Genomic DNA, 22,087 nt, shown 5'->3' on the forward strand with positions numbered 1-22,087 from the left:
TTTTGTGTCGGTGTTGTTGCTGATGTGAAAAACACATATTGACCGTGGTCGACTTGCATTCATTTAAGTCTAAGGGAAAAAATTGACAACATGGTACAATGTGTATATTACCTTAATTTAATATTCATTTATTGTTTGTAAATATATATTTAGTGTGTGTGAAATATGTTGTTAGGTTATGTTATTCGCAATGGACTTGATACTTGATGATGTTTGATCAATATCAAACAAATTGACTGTTTACTGGTTTTACTATAATCCATTCTTTTCTATGAGTATGTATTTAACCATTGATAATAAAAATAACTATAATAAAAAAACTACTAGTAGAAAATTTCTATAATAAAATTACAAAAATAATTTACATTTATTTTTATAATTACTTTTTGGTAAATGTTTTTATAATTTAAGAATATTTTTTATTTTTATAATTATCTATACCATTTTATAATAATAAGATACATTATTTAATAAGTTTTTTTTTTAAAATTAGACAATTTTATCTTTTAATAAATTAAAAATAATTTATTTATTTAATAAAATAAATAATTAAATATTTTTAAATTTAATTAAACATAGAATTTTATTTAAAAATAATAATAACCTATATAATTTTTTAATAATATATTTAAAAAATGATATATATATATAATTGTATTATCTTTTAGTTTTTAAGTAATTAGTTATAAAAATAATAATAAAATTATATATTTTATAATATAATAAAAATGTCAGTAAATTTCGCTAGTAAATTATAATTCAAATGTATTTAATATTCTAAAATGTAAGTCGCCCTTTTAATTCAGTTATATCTCTCTTATTTATGGTACAATCTTCAAAATGACATAACTAAAATAAGTTACGTCATTACAATTTTCTTAAAATTTTAATATTTGCATATATTTTCTAAGTTAGTGCCGTGTCTTTCTTAATTTAGACGCATGACTTGGTTTTATATATATCTTTTCTTTATTTCTTTCTAATAAAATAAAACGATACTAAATTATAATTTTAAAATCTTAATTAAATTTTTATTCAGAGTTGATTAAATTCAACTAAATTTAGATCACGCAGTAGCAAAAAATGAGCAAAACTGATGGATACGCAATAATTGACGATAATAGCCCTTGTAAAAAAAGACACGCGGGGCCCACTTGGCCGTCACTATTTATTTATTTCAATCACTCAACCTTTCTCTCCTCTTCCTTCCATTCCCTAATTTCCCACTTCTCTTAAATTTCTCAGAACCTCGCACCCTGGCACAAAGTACCTCCAAACAGAATCGAATTTAAATTTGAGTGAGTTTGAATTTGAATTTCGATTTCCTTGATGCCTTACACGGTCCGAGAGAACCTCTCGATCGGCAACATCGGCGACGCCGCGGAGATTCTTCAAAACGACACTGTTCACAGCGTCACGCACATTCTCTCCGTCCTCAGCTCCGCCTCCATCTCCTTCTTCTCCGAATGGCGTCCCAGCCTCTCCATCCCTGTCAAGGAAATCACCAAAGTCCACGTGGCGGACGCCGGGGCTGGCGCAGCAAAATCGGCGCTCTCGTCGGATAAGCTTCTTTACTCGCTCGAGTACGCCGGTCGCGACCTGAAGCTCGTGAGGATGGCCGTTCCTCTCCGAGACACCGAGAACGAGAACTTGTTGGATTATCTGGAAGTTTGCGTCGATTTCATCGATCGTGGTCGGAAGGAAGGTTCCGTTCTTGTCCACTGTTTCGCCGGAGTCTCCAGAAGGTTCTGATTGATTTTAATTTTGTCGATTTTTTATTACTATTATCATTTTTCTGAGTTTGATGGTTTTTACGGTGCTTCTTGTAGTGCGGCGGTTATTACGGCTTATTTGATGAGAACCGAACGTCTATCCGTAGAAGGTGTGAAACTGAAACCAATACTCACAAGTTATGATACTGTGTATTTGACGCGTGATTTAATGAACACTAATAATTCAATACAAAGTTTGTTTGTTTTTAAGCTTTACCTTAAGCTGAGTGAAATAAGCTTGAAAATAGGCTTATTCTTCCAAGTTTATTAAAATAAGTTCAAATTTTTTTGTTGAAGAAATTATGTATTTAAACACCAGATTTAATTATTAATCATGTTTTACCCGGTTTAGTCTCTACACCTAAACACTGGTCGTATTAGTCACTACACAGATGATATTTAATCCGTTTCTAGTCTTTGTCATCCAAAATTGTTGGGACTAAAACGAGTTTAAACGGATCCTGATACCTTAACATTCTATACCGTAAATACATACTCTTAACAAACAACTAAATTAATATTTTAACTATTTTCATTTTAATTTTTAATTTAAAATATAATTATAAAGGGTTGTTGAATGTTGTTAGTTACTGTGTGCAGTGTTAACAAAACATTTTCCATTGCTAAAATAAGTAGTTTCTAGATATAGAGATGAAGGCATTAAGATTTATGTAGGTATTAGATCAAATATGTAATTAAACCTAAATATATTTAAGTTAGTTTCAATAGTGCATAGTGTATTAACATCATTATCATCAGTTCAATACTGTTGTTAAAAGTTTATGCAATGTAAGTATTTATTTTGAAAAGGGGCTAAGTAGCTATTGCTTATTTTTGTAAGTTGAATGGTCTGTGTCTCGGACTTATATGTTCTTCTTTTTTTTTATGTACTGCAGATGCCCTTGAATCGTTGAGGCAGAGCTGTGAAAACGTTTGTCCCAATGATGGTTTTCTAGAGCAGGTGTGTGCTGTTAAAGGTTTCTTTGTATGGTCGTGCAGGTATTGTTTTTTAATGAAACACCAAGCAGAATTATGACGTTTCTCTCTCTCTCTAATCTTAGTTGAAACTGTTTGAGGGGATGGGTTTCAAGGTTGATCACTCCAGCCCTATATACAAGCGCTTTCGTCTAAAATTTCTAGGTATAACTTCTTCTCCCCGACTTGTTGTGGTACTTATTATCATTCATGCATGAATCATGGTGGTATAGAAGAGAACGGAGAGTAAGTATTTCTTATAACCCTACTTATGCAAAAATAATATAGTGGGTGGGTCTAAGCTACATCGTGCATTGGTTTGGTGTGTATGATACACTCATGTTTGTCACATGTCATCGCTGGAATGATACAATTTATGTTGTTTACTTTATTTTCATATATCACCATGCCCAGTACATTTTTTGGAAGTAGGAAAATCATGGGCTAGATTTTAGAGTTGCTTCATCTACCAAATTCTATATAGAAACAACTTTTGACCAAGAAAATTAAGTGTTTATTCTCATTATTTCTTCATCCTTATTTAGTTGTATTAATTTTCAAGTTGACTTATTCCTTGTAGCTTCTGTTTTGGTATTATGATTACGCTTATTTTGTGCTCATGTCAATCCTTTTTACTATTTTTAGCATTGAATTTGAGAAAATTTATATTATCTTAGGAAAGAAATGTCTCTTTTCAGGTGAGAATCATTTATCCGGGTTGAGGATAGACAGTTCTAAACTTGGTGCAGATCCTGGCTTGCCTGTCGAAATTTCTTCAGGGGCAGAAGAAACCACTAAAGTAGAAAATAATCGAAGACCTACATATCGCTGTAGGAAGTGCCGACGACTTGTTGCATTGCATGAACATGTCATAGATCATGTTCCTGGTGAGGGAGAGACAGCCTTTGGGTGGAACAAACGAAGAGGTGGCAACCCTTTCAATAAATCTAATGAGTCCGACTGTTCATCCATATTTATTGAGCCTCTACGGTGGATGAAAGCTGGTAAGAAAACATTCAACTACAATACTACATTGTCTCTATTTTTCCAAGGAGATGTGAGTTTATGCCGCACTTTTTGTGCAGAATGTTCCTATAATTTTGTATAAGAGATCAAGAATGGTCTTTGATATTTTGAAGTGTGCCACCATTCTTTTCTTTCTTCTCTTCAATTTACTGAATTGTTTTTCTTGACTACTCCTTACATTTCAAGGTTGTTTGTTAGGTGATGTGCTGTGTGTTATACTTATAACAGTTATATTATATGCATAGAATTGACAGTTTTTTACTGATATTTCTTGTTACACAGTTGAGGAAGGTGCATTGGAGGGAAAGCTGTCCTGTGCTCATTGTGATGCCCGTTTGGGATACTTCACTTGGGCAGGGTTACAATGCAGCTGCGGAAGCTGGATAACCCCAGCTTTTCAACTCCACAAAAGCCGGATAGACATAAGCCCCATGTAACCCTTCTTTCTTCACTTTATGCATATCCTCATTCCTCAATAAGGGATGCACCCTATATTTTTGTCGTTGTTCTTGGACTTGTGCTCTGCTCAAGCTATCCAAGTTGGTCCACTCCCAATGAAGTCATCGAAGGAAGTATTGAAACCTTGTTCAAGTTTTCCAGGTAAAACCAATGTTATGAAAGGGAAGGATTATAGTTTTACACTCTCGTGCTTCTTCCAGAATAGCGTTTGGAGTCATGATTGGAATAAAAAATCTACGGGTTTCTAGTAAATGGAGAGGCATGAGTTGGGTTTCCAATATTAGGGTTTATTGCCCCAAGGATTTTACCATAAGCAAACATGTTTTTCTGGGAAAGAAAATCAGTGTTCTCTCGAGTGTACTTTTCTTTTCATTATTCTCAGTATGCAAATTTTTTCTTCAGTGGTGTGAAGAAATTGGATACAAGTTGAAATAGACACAAGGATAGTTATCTAATGGATGAAAAACATACGCAAAACTTGAATGATATATTATTTCTATTCTATCATTCCCATGCCCCTTCTCTTACGTTCATTTTCTTCTTTTGATAATTTCCCATCAGGTAATTGGATAAGAACTTCATTGATGCTTAGATCACAATTAGTTGTTGAACGTGTCATCAGATCTTATCAGGTCTCTGCAAGATGTGTTGGACGTATATAAATAATCAAGAAATAGAAACAGTTTGCTTGTAATAAGAAATTAATCAAAATAGTCAACCAAACAGCGTGGCTTGTGGATCCTCAGAATTTAAATAAGATAAAGTAGCTTTAAGTGGTTTTATGCCTAGTTTATTAGTTGTCTGCTTTAAAATAAACAATTAACAGGACGATGACCAAAGATTGTTTTCCACGTGTATAAAACTACGTAGTTAGGATTTTTGTATTAATTAATAGAATTTGTAACGTCTTTTTCAAAGAATTTCATTCAACTTTTGTTTGCTAATTTATAGAATTTGTAATTATCTTTCATACGTGTCTACAATTATCTTCTATATTTCATTTCATTATGAATTATCTGTCTTTCTGTGCAACTTTGGTACCTTCAGGTATCAGAAGCAGGTTTTGAAAAATTTTAGGGAAGTTATATGTGTGTGTTTTACATATTGTACTCGGCATTATTCTTGTGTGTTATTTCCTACTTCCACCGGAAAATAGTGCATTTGTTAATTAGATAAATTGCTTATTATTATGTTTAAAATGGAGGTCAAGTGGAGGGTGGTCGTGTTAGTAAGTCCTAGGAAGAGGCAATGATTTCATTGGTTGGTAGTCTAGGTGTAGCCATTAAAGATAGAATTAGTAGGTAAAATGTCGTTATTAATAAAGCTGTTATCAAATGGAAAAGAAAAGGTAGATGACATAGAGGCCTTAGATGAAGATTTAATGATCATATACTTCACCCTGAATTAAGAATCCTCGAAATAGAAACTTAGTTAAATAAATTTAAATTATCCAAACTAGAAATATCACCGTTATATAAGATTAAGATAATGTATATGTTTAAAGGAAAATGTGTAATTAAAACAGTTGAAAAAGAAATAGATATTAAACAGAACCTAAATTGAATTATCTTAATTTCTAAACAGTTAATAGCTGAACGCATAAAATATTATATGTATATTCATATAGGCTAAGTACAAATTGCTATAAAACCATTATTTAGACAATGAATTGATACTCTCTTTTTTGTTTGTAGTTTTAAGGATAATAGGGTTAACAAATTAAACAATCAAATATTAGTGATATTTGAAAAATCTTACATGAAGGACCACTATATATAAATAATTATCCTAATTATCAATAGTTTTAAAAAAGTTTTCACAAAACTCGGTATAGTATCTATTTAAACGTAAAAATGAAAGATGAACAATTCGATCACAATAATTTATCTTCTTTATTATAAAGTAATGAAACCCTAATCTTTATTAATTTTTTCAAAAGATGAAACTACCTTATTATTAGTAAACCCAAAAACGGTGCATCAGTAGCAATAACCAACGAAAATTCAGAAAAAAACTCCTAAAGAAAATCTGAGAAATAATGATCGTATTGAAAAATCCTTAATAAAACCCTTTAAATTTTCATTGCAAGAATTGAGAAATTTTAAAATAGAAAGAGATACAAAATTCAACTATAGAAGAAATAAATAAAAAATTAGATGCACTTGAAATATTGAAGGTAAATACACTTCAAGAAGATGAGGAATAACTAAATAAAATTCAACAAGGAAGAAATACTCAGTTCCTAACTAGTCGAAACTTCTATAAAAAGATCCACAAATATGCAACGTGTAAAAATATATTTTAAATTATATATTATAAAATACGTTTTTTGAATTATGTATCTAAAAGTATAAAATAAATACATTTTTAATTTTTCTAACACCCTGAAGAGAGCTTGCGACCATGCGGGTGCAAAAAGCAATTGAGATTCTTAAAAGTCTTAAAAAGGCCCAATCCATTTTTTCAAAAGTAGGAGAGAGACTTTGCAATTTCTACCCAACAAATTTGCTAGTTCAGAACAGAACTGCAGTTGGGTTTTTCTTCCTATTCGCTATCCGTGACAATTTGAAGTGATTTATGCTTATTTGAGGTAATTTCGTAAGCTAAGTTGCCCCTTCGATTGAATGACAAATCTTGCATTCTGCTCCATTTTCTTTTCAACCATACCACTTTCAATTGTAGATCATACAATCTGCTTGCAATTGCTCTTCAATTTAGCGTTTTTTTTTTTCAATTCCTCATATTTTTATTATCATCGTACAGGCTTTTCAATTGTGTTGGCGTTCCTGACCTTGTGCATGCATTTTTTTTGCTGTTCTGAGTTCATTTGCAACTTGATTAACCTTTCTTTCATAGAAAGAAAATGCATCACCCTAACTTCAATTTTAATATATTTTCCTTCTCTATTCTCGTATCGGTTTTGGAAGGTTCCTTTGTCTCTATTTGTAGAACTTCGGTGTGTTTCTGGATGCTGACTGTTATGAAGGTGCTGTTTTGATCGAATCTAAACTATAAATTCATCACCAATGGGTTACAAATGCATTCAGTGTGGGTGTCCTGTCAAAACGCTTTACGTGCAGTATTCTCCAGGCAACATTCGCTTGATGAAATGTGTAGGTCTTTTTCTTTTTCTTGAAAAATAAGATGAAATTCATTATCATTCATTTATTCTATTGTGTCTTGATTTACCCAACTAATGAACTGATTTTCAGACTCTTTTTTTTGTCGTAGGAGAATTGCAGGGCTGTGGCAGACGATTATATTGAATGTGAAATCATGGTGCCTAGTACTCCCTTATGCCCCTGATTTATGAGTAAAAACGTCTTAACAGTTTGTTTGGTATGGTGGAAATAGTGTGGAGATTTTTAATCTCCATTTGGCAACGTAGAAATAAGGAGGGAAATACCTTTTTATTTCTTTGCTCAATTATACGAAAATTCAATAGTAACAGTTTCAAGGAAAACTCAATTGATTGTCGTAGAATGATTTTCATATACAATCGATTGTCACACTATAAAACCGGTTCATTTTCAGCTGCCTATAATCTATTTTCTTACTCTTTGTTTATGGTGGTGGCAATGGATTCTCTTTCTCTGAAGATGATTTACAAACTTTTTTTTTTGTCTCTTTCCTATTACTCCCAAACCAAACACCCTTAAAATCCACCTTATTCTCACTTATTTTCATCCACACTATTTCTCTTTTTACTATTTACATCTGCCCTATTTCTTTCCCTCTTGCCAAACGGACCCTTAGTTTTTTTGTCTTGAGATGACTCTGTTTCCCCTTCCCCTTTGCAGATTCTTGTAATAGATTTGATACTTCACAAGCCCAAGGCCTATAGACATCTCCTCCACAATGTTATCAATCAAGAAACAATGAAGTTTCAGGTATGGTTGAGCTCCTTCATTATCTCCAGCTCTACCATAGTTATAATTACGTTTTTGCATGAGTGTTGTTGTTTTATGTATTATTAATCAGCACTATATTATTTTTGCAGTTCTGAATAGTGCAATTGTGATTATTTCTTTTTTAAATATTGGCAATCAAATTATACCAGTTAGCATTGCTGCTGACATTAGTGTTACTCTATTTTACATTTGTAATTTTATTGTCTGATAATAACAAGCATGAAGCATTTTAGTTTTGAACTATAATTAGAATCTCCAACAGGATTTATATTGTTACTTTTGGAGAATCCTAATCTTTATATTAAGAATATCTCATCATTAGATTTTGGATAGTCCAATAAATAAATTGATATGCTTCAGTTGCTGCCTGCATTTTGGCCTGATCAATGAACACAAGATATTTCTTTTGGTTTTATAATCAGGTAGAACTTGAATAATATGCATGGTTCTGTGTGAGAGTGCATTTTCTAAACGAGTTTTCACAGAGTAATGATTTTAATAACACACGCTGATAAATTCGTTTTAACATGTGGCATGTGTAATGCTCAGAACATCGAGATCCAATTCATCATCATTCTTTTACTTGTACTCTACACTCTGTTCATTTTTACCCTACAACACTAACAAGCAGATACTTTCCATGACTTTGCAGGGACTACTCTGGAAATTGGCTGTCGTTTTTCTTCTTTTTGAAGCTTGTATGCATTCTTTTGTAGACATCATTCTTTTTAATGCTTAAGGAGTATAAAATCATAAATTCTAGCTTTTGGTTTTCTTTTACGAAACCATATATCACATAGGAGGACTTCACTGTTTGTTGAAGACAGATGTTTGATCTTGGAAAGTGGCAAGGGAAGACTGGGTTCATCAATGAGCGTCTCTTCATTAGTATCAATATGCTCGAAGGTTCAGATATCTATATTAAAATCACCCTTTTTCTCAAATTACTTAGTCTGGATTTTTATATCAATTATGATGAATGCTTCGTGGCTTTCAATTGTCAGGTGCTGGCGGATGTTTTATTTGGGAACTTTATGTTTCTTATAACTTTCTCCTTTATGATTAAGATATTTTTTCATGTATCGATCAGCATCTCCAGGTATACATTTTTTATTTATTTGACATACCTTGTAATGAAGAAAGGACAATTAGTAATACAGAAAAAAGTAACAATCTGTTTGTTATTTTAGCAATTGGAAAAAAGATTTAGTAACAAAATTGTCCCTGAATCTATCACAATTATGAATTAAAGACATTTTGTGTGTTTTTATATAGATATGATGAGGAGAATTGCTTCTAGAGTATTGTCTATTATGAGTATTAGAAATTGGACTTTAAACCTAACTTAACCTTACAAAACTGATGTGTAAGGTAAGTTTTGCATAGGGCTATCAAAACAGGCAGCCTGACCTAGCCTCACGGGCGAAGTTAAAAAAAATTGAAAACCCAACCTGGCTTATATTTTAAAATCGGCCATAACTTTTGGCCTAGCTTAGCCTATATCAGGTCCACAGGTCATTTTGGCCTAATTGTAAATTAAAAAAGATTACAATCTGTCCATATAAAAAAAATTATGATATATCATTGTCCAAAAATCTAAAGTTTAATATTCAATAAGATGCATTATACAACAACATCATGCATCTTAGTCTGAATGCCTACTTAAAACAACTCTATTAATATCTCCCACATGCATGACGTGTAATGAAAACATGTAAAGATTCATAAAGTTAAGATGTGTTCTTTAAGTTATTAACTCCCCGTATATAACAATCAATTCTAGTTTTAAGTTATTAACTCACCAATTATAGCTCCCCAAGGAGTTCTTTCTTTCGTATGGGTTCATAAGAATTAACAATAAAAAGCCATAACATAAAAGAATAAATGGGTCAGCCCATTAGTCTACGGGCCAGCCCAACCTTGGCCCATATAGGCATTGGGCCAGACAGGCTAAGCTAAGAGAAGCCTATTTTTATTTTGGCCATTGTTTTTTAAGCTTGACTTAACTTGAATCACATGCCATGCGAGCCAGACCCAATTTGATAGTCCTAGATTTATACCTATTTATATACTATAATTTAATTATATCTGTAGTTAATGTGAGATCTCCAACATATCACCTCACGTCGAGAACCGAACATCTTGAACATGGAACTAGATATTTGTGGGTACTATATCAAAGTCTAGGGAAGACAAAAACATTGAGCTGGAAGCGTTTGTGTTTTAGAGATAGCATGGGTGCCTTCTTTATATTGAGAAAAAAAGAATACATATAATAAATAGGGAGATTTGATATCATCTAATAACAAAATATGATACGAAAATAAATAAAAATATTCTTGACACATATTATCTAGATATTTTTTTATCATATACAATCAGTTCTTTATTCCAATATTCCTGATTATATAGAATGGGTTCTTTGTTGTGGTTACAGCTGAATTAACTGCCGTAGGACAGCTGTTGCTTTATTGCTGTATAACTGACTTGTAATGGACTAGCATTCTACACTAATGCCCGAGAGATAGCAGCCATAGGTTGATAGACCTAATCATAAGCAACCAAGTTGCATCTTTTAACCCTTGTAATTAATGGGATGAGAAAAGATAATGCATGATAGATTTTGGGACTTTTTTTTTAATGTTTTATGGAAGCGTTAGTTATTTTTTCAGTTTCTATATTTCTACCATATCGGTTTGGTGTTTCTTGACCATCATGATCACTTCAACTTAAATTATCCATGTATGCAGGGGCATTGACCTTTTGCTTGTACTAATGATTTCAAGTTACTTCAAGATTTTTCTTGTTGCCATGATGGTAATATTTGCATCGAGGAAATATAAGTTGGTCCTTTTAGTTTTATCGTTGATCACTTCCTGTTGCTTCTAATGTCTATGATGTTAAATGCAATAAATGTCTTTAACTTTAAAGTATGCCCTTGCTATAGGTCTGGGAGTTTCCATCTTCAGTGATCTTCATCATCGAATTATTTTGTTTATCATCTAATGCTGTTGCATTGAAAGGTTAGTAGTAATCTGTTGCTGAATCCTTGGATAAATCTTAATTATACTCATTTAAAATTCAAGCATTGGACGACTGTTTGTTGACTCTAGTCATATTTTTCATAAGCAGTTGTTGGATTCATAGAAAATTCAGTATCATCAATGTATCCTTGATCCTTCAATAGCACTGATGTAGTTTTTTCTTGTCAACTAGTGATGACCGAGTCAACTATGAGTCGTTGTGTTTGGACCTGCTTCTTTGCATATGCTATAAAATTTTTGGTCACCCGGATACTGGAGCTCATATTGTTGGGGCAATTAATGCAAGGCTGGAGTCAAATGTCAATCTCAGTCTTTAAAGCCAGCATGATTTAGTTTTGCATTCTCATCTTAATGTGTAAGAAGTAGAATTTATTAGCAAGTGTTTCTGAACTGTATATATGTTCCTTGCCATTTTTATAATTTCTTGAATTTAATTTGAAGCTCGAACACTTCTAGTGTGCTTCTGAACGTTGTTATGATGCTTCTTAGATTTAATCTTTTGCCCTGGGTAATGGGCATTCTTTTCTTGACTCCTTTTTTAGTCACTTGTGACTTATTTTAAGAGTGTGTTTTACAAGTTTTTTATTATTATTTATGACTAGTTTCTAAGCTTGAACACGATAGAAGTTTTGAATAAACATGATTTTCTTATCCTATAGCCTCTTTCCAAACATCACTTGAAGTAACATTTTGAGCTTATACCTTATCTTTTTTTCATGTTTACCTACACTACTAAATAAAAATTTATCCTCTACTTTATTAAATATGACATGATTTATTTTAATAAAGCATCTCCTTCAATACTATATGATTTATCTCATTTATTATATTATGTCTATTATTTATTTCAAAATTTCAATTAAATAGTTTAATGTTTTAACAAAAAGTCAGAAGTTTTAAAAAGGATAAGAGTTCAAAAGTAATTAAAAATTTATAACTATAAATACTTTTGTTAATGAAATAAAAATATATAGAAATTATCTTAGTTTTATTTCAAAGTTATTTTAAAAAGGATAAGAGTTCAAAAGTAATTTAAAATTTATAACTATAAATACTTTTGTTAATGAAATAAAAATATATAGAAATTATCTTAGTTTTATTTCAAAGTTATTAACTATTTTGACAGTTAATTATCTTAAAAAATATGTTTAAACGTGGTTTTTGAAGATTTTTTTTCTTAACAAAGATCCTTTAAAACTTTATTTTACATTAAATTTTATTGATATTTTTACATCAAATAAGTTTCCAAAATTTAGAAATGATGTGAAAAATGTTGTATATCAAGATTTTTCATTTACATTTAAATAACTTCATTTTTATGAGAATGTTTTTCTTGTGTTACAAAATGAGAATAATTTAGATTTCAATATTAATATGTTGAGCTGACAAATCTTTGAAAAATAATGAGTAATTTGAACGTTTTCATTATTTTCCCAAGAAATAAGTCTAATCCAATTTTAGTCCTTTTGAGATTTGATTGAAGCAACCAGCCGGTGCTTTTACAAAGTGAAAAAAACTTGTATTTTTGTTCTGGAGATTTATAAAAAACATTTTTATAAAGTTAATAATTAAAATGACCAGCACTTATAAATTGAAGGATTAAAAGAAGGGCTTTGGTTTACTAATTTCAGTAATTTGGAAATGAAACATCCATGTTGCTGCACTAAGAATTAAGAATCTGGTCTCATAATTGTTTGCTGATAACTTTATTCACATAACAAAAGTGATACATACAATGACCGATAATCAATAAGCCCTAATAATAACATTCTTTCAAGTGTTTCATATTTAAAATTTGTTGAAAATTTAATAAACATGATGTAATGTTTACGAAGTCTTATAATTTTCAATAAATTTTAAACCAAGAGAAAAATATATTTTCATAATAATGTTGCTACAATTTCTTATTTTAATTATATACCCAAGAGACAATCTCAACCGGGCACACTTTGGATATCGAATGTTCCAGTACATAAATTCCTAAGGTATAGTATTAGGATCTCAATGACGATATAACTAGCAAAAAATAATTTCCACAAGGAAAGGTTATTTTTTTTTCAGCATTGGGACAAGAAATTATCCTCAACAATTTGCAAGATTATGATTTTCTTTTTCTGATTTATTTAGTGCGCGGGTGGAGGTTCTACAAGTAAATTTCACTGGAATATAGCAATCCTCAACAGAGTGGAACTATGTGCTTTGAACAAACAGCACAGAAGAAGCTGAAACTACAAACAAATATCTGATTCACAATTCATCAATATGCATACTTTCAATATATTGAAGTAATTTTGTACAGGATCCTAACTCATTTGTCTATCAATGCCAAGATTAAAGTTAAGGGGGGGAAATGATCCTGAGAAAGGAGGAGTCCTTGAGGATGATGATACTGTATATATGAATGCCTGAAGTTCACAAACATCCTCACATCATTAGTGAATTTCCAATCCTTCATGATTAGGATTTCATCTATCATCAATCAATTCAGAACAATCTGGCTCTCATTTACGTGCAACATTTATCAAATTAGTGGGACTGTGCCTCCAATAGAATGTTGGTAGCCACATTGACATCATTTCTGGCCTGCACAAGGGCTTGTCTGGCAGAATTTCTGTCAAAGCCCATCGAGAGGAGTGTAGTGATTGAGTCTTCTGATGGTTCTACTGCAGATTGCATTGGAGCAGGGTAGTTTCTCTGCAGTAAAAAAGATGATACTAATTGTCAAGAGAGCAAGATAGTTTTTCTAGGAATGATGTTGACACATTAAATATTGTAAAACCATAAATCACATCATCAAATTTCATGAATCATAGCATAAAACCAACTTGCTTTGATTAGAAAAAGTTGAGCCACGGCATTCTTGGTTTATTACACACTAGCTCTAGGTGTGAAAATGAGCCAAGCTAAGTTGTGTAACTTCTAGCTCAGACTAGGCTTCACAAGAATAATAAGCTTGACTTGGGCTAGGGCAGCTTGTTTAGACCACCAGCCTGGCTTTTTCGCTCAAGAATAAAAGCTACTTGAAAGTTGAATGTGATATATCAAACTCAAATCTTATCACCAATAAATTTCTCTTTAATTTTTCTTCTGTTTTAATGCAAATAATCTATTTAATAATACAAAAAGTAACATCAGACACACAGACAAGCAATGAGCGGAAATTCAGAAAACTCAAGCTTGATTTGATCAATGAACGTTATTTTCAAATCAAGAATAGTTCAACTCATGAGCCTTGCATGTTGAGATGTTGATGAATCAAGCCATGAGTAAATAGATTGTAACGAGCTAGCTTAACTGACTTTTAGCCCTAACAAAAAGCAACATGTTCAGTTTGCATTGAAGATACTGGAGGAACAGCTGCAAATGATAAGACAGAAGTTGCAAGCTAAAATGCAAATGAATACTTTAATGTTGAGTCATAAGAGAATCGGCATCTTTTGAGATATTACTACATACACACAGCCAGCTTCATATATCATGGCAACATAGAAAGCTGATTGGGTGATCAAAATCATAAAATCATAGCTGCCTAAGATATGCAAATCAAACCATAAAATAATTATGAGGGCACAAAGTAAAACTTGCCTCCACTTGGCGAGCTGGATGGGAAGGTAAATTCCCAACACTATGCCTTGTTGTTGATGATGATGTTGCATGTGAACTTCCCATAGATGGCAATGCAATTCGTGAGAAGAATGACGAGATAAACTCTGGGAACTGTAGTGTAGGATCACATAAACAAAACAAATAACAATTTCTCAATAAGCACTTATGGTATAATGATATCTGTTTGAAATTTATACATTCAGATTATGGGGGAAGAGGTGTAAAAGTGGAGACAGTGGAATAACATGATAGTCTAAACTTGAAAAATAGTTTTTTATGGAAGTTGCACTTCATAATAATAGACTAATGAAAGCAATGTAATGGACAGTAACAAGACAAACATGAATATACTTCACATAGCAGACTTGCATGAAGGGACCAGATAGATATCTAATACCCTACGCAATGCACTGAATGAAGGAAACACATTGTGGAGTCATATTGATAGTTAGACAGTCTTAATTCATTTCATTTATCACCATCCACCTCAAATCAGCACAAAACATCAACAGCTAGCATTAGGTTTACAGATAAAAGGGCAAGCAAGTATCTAATCTGTAAGTTCTATAATACCCATGAAGATTCAAGATGGATTTGTAAAGTTGTGTAATGCATTGTAAGAATGAAAAGTTCTGATGTTCTATCCTAAATCTGTCATTGAATCTTAATAAAGAGTCAACTACTGCCACTGATAAGTCAGGAATTTAATAGTTTTTCGTATGCTTGGTGAATAGACTTCACACAAACCTAGATAAATAGATTTCATCATTAAAATCATAGTAATCAATCTTGGATAGCAGTGCATAGCAGCAAGCCCTTAAACACAAAGTGAATTGAAGGGGATATCTGCTATAACTATTCTAAAATTTTGAGAAGCTAATTAAATAATTTATACCACATGCAAAAATGCTAAAGATAATACCCAAAAGCAAGACATGATCATAATTAATAATCAAAATGAGAACAGAGCATTGCTATGGGGATAGAAAAGAGCACCGTCATGAGGTTGGCCAGAAACTCCATATCAACACCGGAAATCTTAACAAAAGGTAAGAATTATACTATTATAGAAATCAAAACAGAGAGCTGACGCGGAGAGAGAACAAAACAAAGTAATATCGTATAGTGAAGGTTGGGACTAGGGTGTCACCAGAAAACCACCATAGATGGGTGATTTTGTCACTCTGGCCTTAAAGCAAAGACAACCACAGAACAGAGAGGAGAGAAGTGGGAGAACAATCAATTAGGTTTAAGGTTTTTCCCCTTTCCAAGAAAAGGGGGGAAATGTCAAGTTCGCCTTGAAAATCCCCCTCAAGATGATATGGATGAAGCAAAACTGGGTATTCAGGCCAGTCTTTCTTAGCAGCGCTATAGCACTGCAAAATGCCACATTTTGGGTTGTGAAAAATGGGCATATCACCCGCAAATGAAAAACATGCCACCATTGAAAAGGTGGCAGCCAGTGGCCACTCCGCCATGCACTGCTGCAAAAGTGTGCTTTTGGAAAACACTTGAAAATTTGGCTATCACAAACTCAGTTAGCAATACAAACAGGCACTTCATGTCTACACCAATAGTCTAATACTAGAAAGATTGTAAATTTGGTTTTACCTCTAAGAAGCAATGTTCAAAACATGCATAACATGAAAAGTGATTTAAATCAATTTGATTATGGAATCATCAGTAATTAATATGTTGACTTTTTCATGCAAATTTTGAAAATTTTAAAATACAATTATGTAATTATATGTATGAATGTATATACATACTTGCATATGTGTTTGTGTAACTCAATATAGAAGGTGCTTAGATAAGATTAAGGACCAATTTTATTTAAAATATCGATATTGCATGCCAAATTTTAGAAACATAAACAGCCACAAATACATTGTGTATGAATATATGGACACAATCTACTAATTTAATTATAATGGATATGTTGAACTTGCTCACCAACTTTTTAAAATTCAAATAACCTTGAGGGATCAAATAGGTGGACGAAAACTTTTCCGAGAATAAGATGAAATATTCATCCTAGTAAATGTGATTAATTTGAGTAAGATTGATTTCAATTTAACAATATCAATGAGACCTGACACAATATACATAAAATTTTATATACATATCTTCCTTAGAGAAATCTTGCATCCATAAAAAAAAAGATATTACAGGCCATCTGAATGCCCAAACACATAATTTAATAGATATAAAATAAAATAGAAAATAACTCAAATTTCACACTTTAATTTACCTTTGCTTTGCGGATGTAGAAGACATTCAAACGGTACAAGGATCCAGCAAGGATGCCACACATTCCTGGTAAGATGGACCTTTTCCATGATGACAAAAGAAGCTACAATAATTTAAATTAGTTATTAGACATTGAATGATTCTAGAAATGCAAGTTATATTACAGGCACCCATAATTTAGTTCAACAATACCTGAATACCAGCTAGATATATGAATGACTTGTCTGAGAAGAAGAAGCTAAACACACGAAACCGTGTTGAAACTGGAATGTCAAAGAAAAAGGGTACAAATGAAGCAAATATAAGGCCATATGGTCCAGGAGTGACTAGGTTTGCTGTAGGATCTGCAAAGAGTGGACATAAATCTATCAAATTCTTACATAATATGTATGTTTCATTTGACTTCACACTATAAAAAAGAAGGCAGAACATTCAATATCATTCAACATTCCTCCAAGTAGGAGCAGCTGAGAAAAACTCTTTGCGAACTATTAGAGTTCAGCTTGTTGAATACTTAATCAAACTTGTTTGTGTTTACAAAAACTAACAAGCTCAAGCTTGACTACAAACTCAATTACATAGATTGGTCAAGCACAAACTTTAAGTTTAACACCAGAAGCCCATGAATCACTTGTGACTGTATGTGTTTCTGTAATGATAAAAGAATACCAGCTCCAGTCATAAATTAATTTTAATTAACAATGTCATAAATTTAATTTTTATCCTAGAAATGTCCACAGAATTAAATTATTTAAATTGTGGTAATATTTAATGACACTACTCATAATTCAAGGGATACTTTCATCAACTATATTGAACTATATTGTTAACAGCCCAATGAATACATGCACTTTCTCAGGAAATGAGGGGTCCATTAATAGATTTCACAATACACTAAGGGTGTAAAAGACAATTAGCAATTCAAACATTTGAAAGTGAGCTTGTGTTTCAAATAATTAAGGACCAAAAATTGCTCTCATTTGTTTTGTTTCTTGTATACAATAACAGAGGAAGTATTAATTTTAGATAAGAAAACGGTGTACTTAGTAAAATGTATTTTTATCTAAATCATTTCCAAACTTCCATGTTTAAAGATTCTTTAACCCATATTTCTGTTTCCTCTCAGCACAATTTTTAATCAAATACTAAATTAATAAAGAGTTAAATAAGCTGAGCTCAAGCTTCACATTATTAAATAAGTAACCCAAGCTTTAAAATTGACTCCTTTAAACAGAAGAGTCAATACTGAACATCATCCTTTAAGGTCGATTTTTACTTTCTAAATTTAAATGTCTCCTCACTTAGAGGTAAACCAATTTAGATGATCTTTTCCGAGTTGTTTCCATATTGCATTCTATTGCACGAATTATTTCTTATTTATTATGATTAGAAGTTTAACATTAGTATACGTCTAGGTTAGCACATGTGTTTTGCATTACATCCTTCACACCATATATCAGCATAAATTTATTACTCTGGGCATTGCTTCTCTTTTATTCCTTCCCTACTGACAAGTTAAAATAATCAGTAGGAACAACTATCTCAAAACCTGTTGTTACATGTAATGCCAAGAGCACTTTTGAACTACCAACTGGTTTTTAATAGAAATTAGAGGACATCAATTGGATAACTAGCAAACAATTATTACAGCAAACTTCAAACTTGGTTGTTAGAACAGGAAGTTACAAATACTTGATGATAGACATTTTGAAAGAAAATAATCACATGATGAGCATGTCTGGGATAGCTTAAGTTCCAAGAATTCAGCTGTTTAGTCAGAAAAAGTTGTTGGTAACGTAAGCTGTGTTTATGATAATAGCTTAAATTTGTTAAAAAAACTTTTTTTCAACAAAATAAGTTGATTTCTTGAATCTGAAAATTTGTAACATGATTATTTTCAGACTTTTTCTTTTCTTTTCAACTTCATACACCAATTTTTTATGCAAAAGTTCATTTTTTTCATCCAATCAAAATTGGTTATCTTAAAATCACTTTTCAATAAACTTACCAAACAAAAAATTGATTCTGATTATATAACAATAATCAAATAATTTAATTTTCATAGTTGTCCAAAGCTGGTCAAATAATTAACCTATTAATACAAAAACAATTTCATAAAATAACATTATATATAGCAAATAAATATTCAGACAGATTAGCAGAATGAAAAATGTCCTGAAATTCATTCACCTAATGATACAAGCTACTCACACAAACAATGACTCTTGATCCTAAACATAAAAGAAAATAAATTGCTTTGAATATTATAATAATAACTTGAAGAATTAAAATTTTAACACCTTGTTTTGAATATTGTAATATACCCTTATGGAATAAAACTTCAATGAAAAACTCAACTTTTTCGTCAAACACAAACAAAACTCTTGTTTATCAATGATGTGTGCACTGTCAAGCAGTTTGTTTGGCCTTGCCTAAAAAGCATTGGGACATTTATTATTTGTACTCAGAATGGAAAGCGCCGAAGAGATTTAAATTAAGTACAAAGTTATATTGTCATTAACATCTCATATGATGGGAAGTTCCAGATAAATAATCAACCATATATACTGCTATATATAAAGACAAATATCGAGAATAATACCTTTTAAAAGTGCTACAGCAAGGACCTCAAGCAGTAGTGAAGTTAATATTGAGAACACAATAAACACCTGCATAAAGCCCAAAGACAGATATTTGAAACCACAAAAAATGTATATAGCAAAACATCCCACCCCCAGGACTGTGTGCACATGCGCATTTGTAAGGTTGCCGTGCAGACGCAGAAGCAATGATGGGGATAGGCATGGTAGCCATGACACATCAAGGCACATTCGATGATAGGTGGTTATTTTGATCAGGGGGCAAGTACAAATCCATCCAACAAATCATGTACCAAATATTTTATTATCTAGAACTTGGTTCCAAAAGATATATCTAGATATGGAACATAAGCTCCTAAATATAACTTAGAAAAGACCAATTACTTACGGAGTATTTATTGGAGCCTATCTGTCTTTCAAAGACCCTGAAATAATATAGCAGATACAGTCCAAACATCAATTCTGGTGTTGATGAGAAGGAAAATATGGACATGATCAGCTTCCAAAGGCGAAGTTTTCCAAAAATATCCTGCCATAAAGAGAAAATAACAGGTTAAGACAACATAGTAAATGCACAATAAGTTCAGCTCTGTCTCAGAGATAACACAGTTCCAGTGCTTCTAGTGTTGAAACACTAGAAAGCAAATGTCGAACAAGTAGCGTTTATTCTACCATCAGGTTTGCTTACTCGTATCGTTTCCCAAACTACAATTCAAAGAGAAATAATGAAACGAATCTGAAGCTCAATCTTAAATCAATGGAGATTTTACCCCGTGAATCAATCCTATATACCTTTATCACCACAAGTTAACATATTATGCCAGGCAATTTTAAACAAATCCAAATCATTCCCCAAAAGTTCCTTCAAACTAATTTAGGATCAAAATCAAAGTTTCAAAACCAGATGACCGACCCAATTCACTCTAAAGTCCAAAAACACACGAACATCACACAAAAAACCAGTTATACATTATTAAAACAACACATTGTACCTAACCACCTTGTTACATAAAATTAAAAAAAAAACGAGAAATTAAAAATAAAAGCCAAACGAGCACCTGATAAGACAACCCCAGAGTGCCGAAACGGCCTTGGATCCCAAAGAAGATTGTGAAAATAGCCGAAGCAACGATGAAAAGCCTCGTGACAGGAGCATTTGCTGTGAATACACAAACACATAACAGAGCATTTGAATATCATAAACGCGAATCAAAAAGGGAAAAACTTTAACACAAAAAAACATAAAGGGGTGTGAAAATGAACACCCCAGATGATTATTCGGCTGGGGTAAGAGAATTGACGCACTGAAACCAGATGGGCCTCCGTTCATCTTCGCAGTGAAGCAGAAAGTAACGACCTTTCGACAGAGTGTTTTTGGGGGTTTTTTGCCTTCTCTCCGCTGTTCTTGTTTTGCTTCTCCTTGGAGTTTTTCCTCAGTTTAGTTTATAATGAAATCAATTAATTTAATTATTTAATTGAATTAGAATATATTAATGGAAAAGAAGATATATATATATAAAGTTACTGAATGAGTTCTTTAGAATCTTCTCTCCTGTTTTTCATCCAAAGAGTAAGGCGGCTTACCATTCCTCTTAAAGTGCAATATCCAGCAAAAGCACCTTATTTTAAAAATTTAAATACTTAAAAAACTTATATTTTCTTCATACAAAGTTATATACACAATACCATTATTGTTGTGAAAGCAGAGTTTTAAATTCAACATTTTCTCATTCTTAAATCACATTTTTCATGTTTAATGATTAATTTGTCTCTTTTTTTTCGCTTAAACTATAAAAACTATATTTCATAGTAAAAGAAAAATATTTATTTAATTAATAAAAAATATATGTAGATTCTTATTGTAAGTAACAGATTCTACCAAATTTGTAAAAATATTCTAATACTGTTATTTTATTCCTTATATAATAGTATTCTATTTATTTTTAAAAAGCTTAACCTACAGTAACATAAGATTAACTAATATACAATTAATATATAAGAGGAAGGGAGTTTAGGGTAAATAATTTATTTCAAAATTGAATTTATTTTTGTTGATATATTAAATAAATATATAAAAATTAGATATATTTTTTATACAAATATGGTTCAGTATACTTCTAGTTTTAAATCTATGACATTTTCTAATCGTTCTTTATCAGTGTTTATCATTTATAACTAAGATATTTTGTTTTAATATACACATTTTATATGTTATATTTACATTGAACTATTATTTCTATCTCACGTTCAAAATCACTCATATTTATTTCCCAATAAACATATTATATACCATTTGTTGATAATTATTTAATATTCCTTATTACTTTTTTATATTTTTCATTTTTTTTATTTTTTAAAATATAGAAACACTAATGGCCCTTTACTTCACTATAACTAATTCAAAACAAAAATTAATTAATATAGTTAAATTAAAAAAGAATATT

At 31.5% G+C, this 22,087-nt stretch overlaps 3 protein-coding genes across 9 annotated transcripts; 2 read left to right on the top strand and 1 right to left on the bottom strand.

The window, feature by feature from the left end:
• The first annotated feature begins 1,187 nt into the window (after positions 1–1,187).
• On the top strand, positions 1,188–4,739 carry LOC137813958 (uncharacterized). The gene is made up of 6 exons (XM_068616453.1): positions 1,188–1,745; positions 1,830–1,882; positions 2,669–2,733; positions 2,834–2,912; positions 3,446–3,751; positions 4,056–4,739. The coding sequence occupies exons 1-6, from the start codon at positions 1,330–1,332 to the stop codon at positions 4,208–4,210; spliced, it is 1,074 nt and encodes a 357-aa protein (XP_068472554.1). The 5' UTR covers positions 1,188–1,329; the 3' UTR covers positions 4,211–4,739.
• A 1,968-nt stretch (positions 4,740–6,707) lies between these two features.
• Positions 6,708–11,717, top strand: LOC137813961 (protein ARV 2). Of its 7 annotated transcripts, none has more exons than XM_068616456.2 (10): positions 6,708–6,822; positions 7,160–7,345; positions 7,464–7,511; positions 8,033–8,122; positions 8,796–8,841; positions 8,967–9,049; positions 9,148–9,242; positions 10,894–10,960; positions 11,091–11,166; positions 11,360–11,717. In XM_068616456.2, exons 2-10 carry the CDS (start codon positions 7,259–7,261, stop codon positions 11,518–11,520), a joined length of 753 nt encoding a protein of 250 aa, XP_068472557.1. In that variant the 5' UTR covers positions 6,708–6,822; positions 7,160–7,258; the 3' UTR covers positions 11,521–11,717. The 7 variants fall into 7 exon arrangements, 5 of the variants coding, with proteins under 5 accessions (XP_068472557.1, XP_068472558.1, XP_068472559.1 ...); XM_068616457.2 differs by having other exon boundaries at positions 6,727–6,822; positions 7,182–7,345; XM_068616458.1 differs by having other exon boundaries at positions 6,731–6,822; positions 7,475–7,511.
• A 1,611-nt stretch (positions 11,718–13,328) lies between these two features.
• Positions 13,329–21,249, bottom strand: LOC137813959 (rhomboid-like protein 20). The gene is made up of 8 exons (XM_068616454.1): positions 20,949–21,249; positions 20,702–20,802; positions 20,032–20,172; positions 19,646–19,712; positions 17,236–17,387; positions 17,045–17,146; positions 14,773–14,904; positions 13,329–13,881 (listed from the first exon to the last, which is right to left on the bottom strand). Exons 1-8 carry the CDS (start codon positions 20,971–20,973, stop codon positions 13,714–13,716), a joined length of 888 nt encoding a protein of 295 aa, XP_068472555.1. The 5' UTR covers positions 20,974–21,249; the 3' UTR covers positions 13,329–13,713.
• Positions 21,250–22,087: the final 838 nt, after the last annotated feature.

Source organism: Phaseolus vulgaris, chromosome 1, assembly GCF_051622355.1.
Source record: "Phaseolus vulgaris cultivar YP4 chromosome 1, ASM5162235v1, whole genome shotgun sequence".
NCBI lineage: Eukaryota > Viridiplantae > Streptophyta > Magnoliopsida > Fabales > Fabaceae > Phaseolus > Phaseolus vulgaris.

What these genes read in the sequence shown, in the direction of transcription:
- LOC137813959 (XM_068616454.1), bottom strand. Translation starts at nt 20,973, where the DNA reads ATGAACGGAGGCCCATCTGGTTTCA. An exon ending in TATATCTAGCTGGTATTCAG is followed by an intron (nt 17,147 to 17,235) that starts GTATTGTTGAAC and finishes AAATTATTGTAG; the next exon opens with CTTCTTTTGTCATCATGGAA. An exon ending in ATCCAGCTCGCCAAGTGGAG is followed by an intron (nt 13,882 to 14,772) that starts GCAAGTTTTACT and finishes TTTTTACTGCAG; the next exon opens with AGAAACTACCCTGCTCCAAT.
- LOC137813958 (XM_068616453.1), top strand. Translation starts at nt 1,330, where the DNA reads ATGCCTTACACGGTCCGAGAGAACCTCTCGATCGGCAACATCGGCGAC. An exon ending in CGAACGTCTATCCGTAGAAG is followed by an intron (nt 1,883 to 2,668) that starts GTGTGAAACTGA and finishes TATGTACTGCAG; the next exon opens with ATGCCCTTGAATCGTTGAGG. An exon ending in CTTTCGTCTAAAATTTCTAG is followed by an intron (nt 2,913 to 3,445) that starts GTATAACTTCTT and finishes GTCTCTTTTCAG; the next exon opens with GTGAGAATCATTTATCCGGG.
- LOC137813961 (XM_068616456.2), top strand. Translation starts at nt 7,259, where the DNA reads ATGGGTTACAAATGCATTCAGTGTGGGTGTCCTGTCAAAACGCTTTAC. An exon ending in TAGTATCAATATGCTCGAAG is followed by an intron (nt 9,050 to 9,147) that starts GTTCAGATATCT and finishes TTCAATTGTCAG; the next exon opens with GTGCTGGCGGATGTTTTATT. An exon ending in TAATGCTGTTGCATTGAAAG is followed by an intron (nt 11,167 to 11,359) that starts GTTAGTAGTAAT and finishes CTTGTCAACTAG; the next exon opens with TGATGACCGAGTCAACTATG.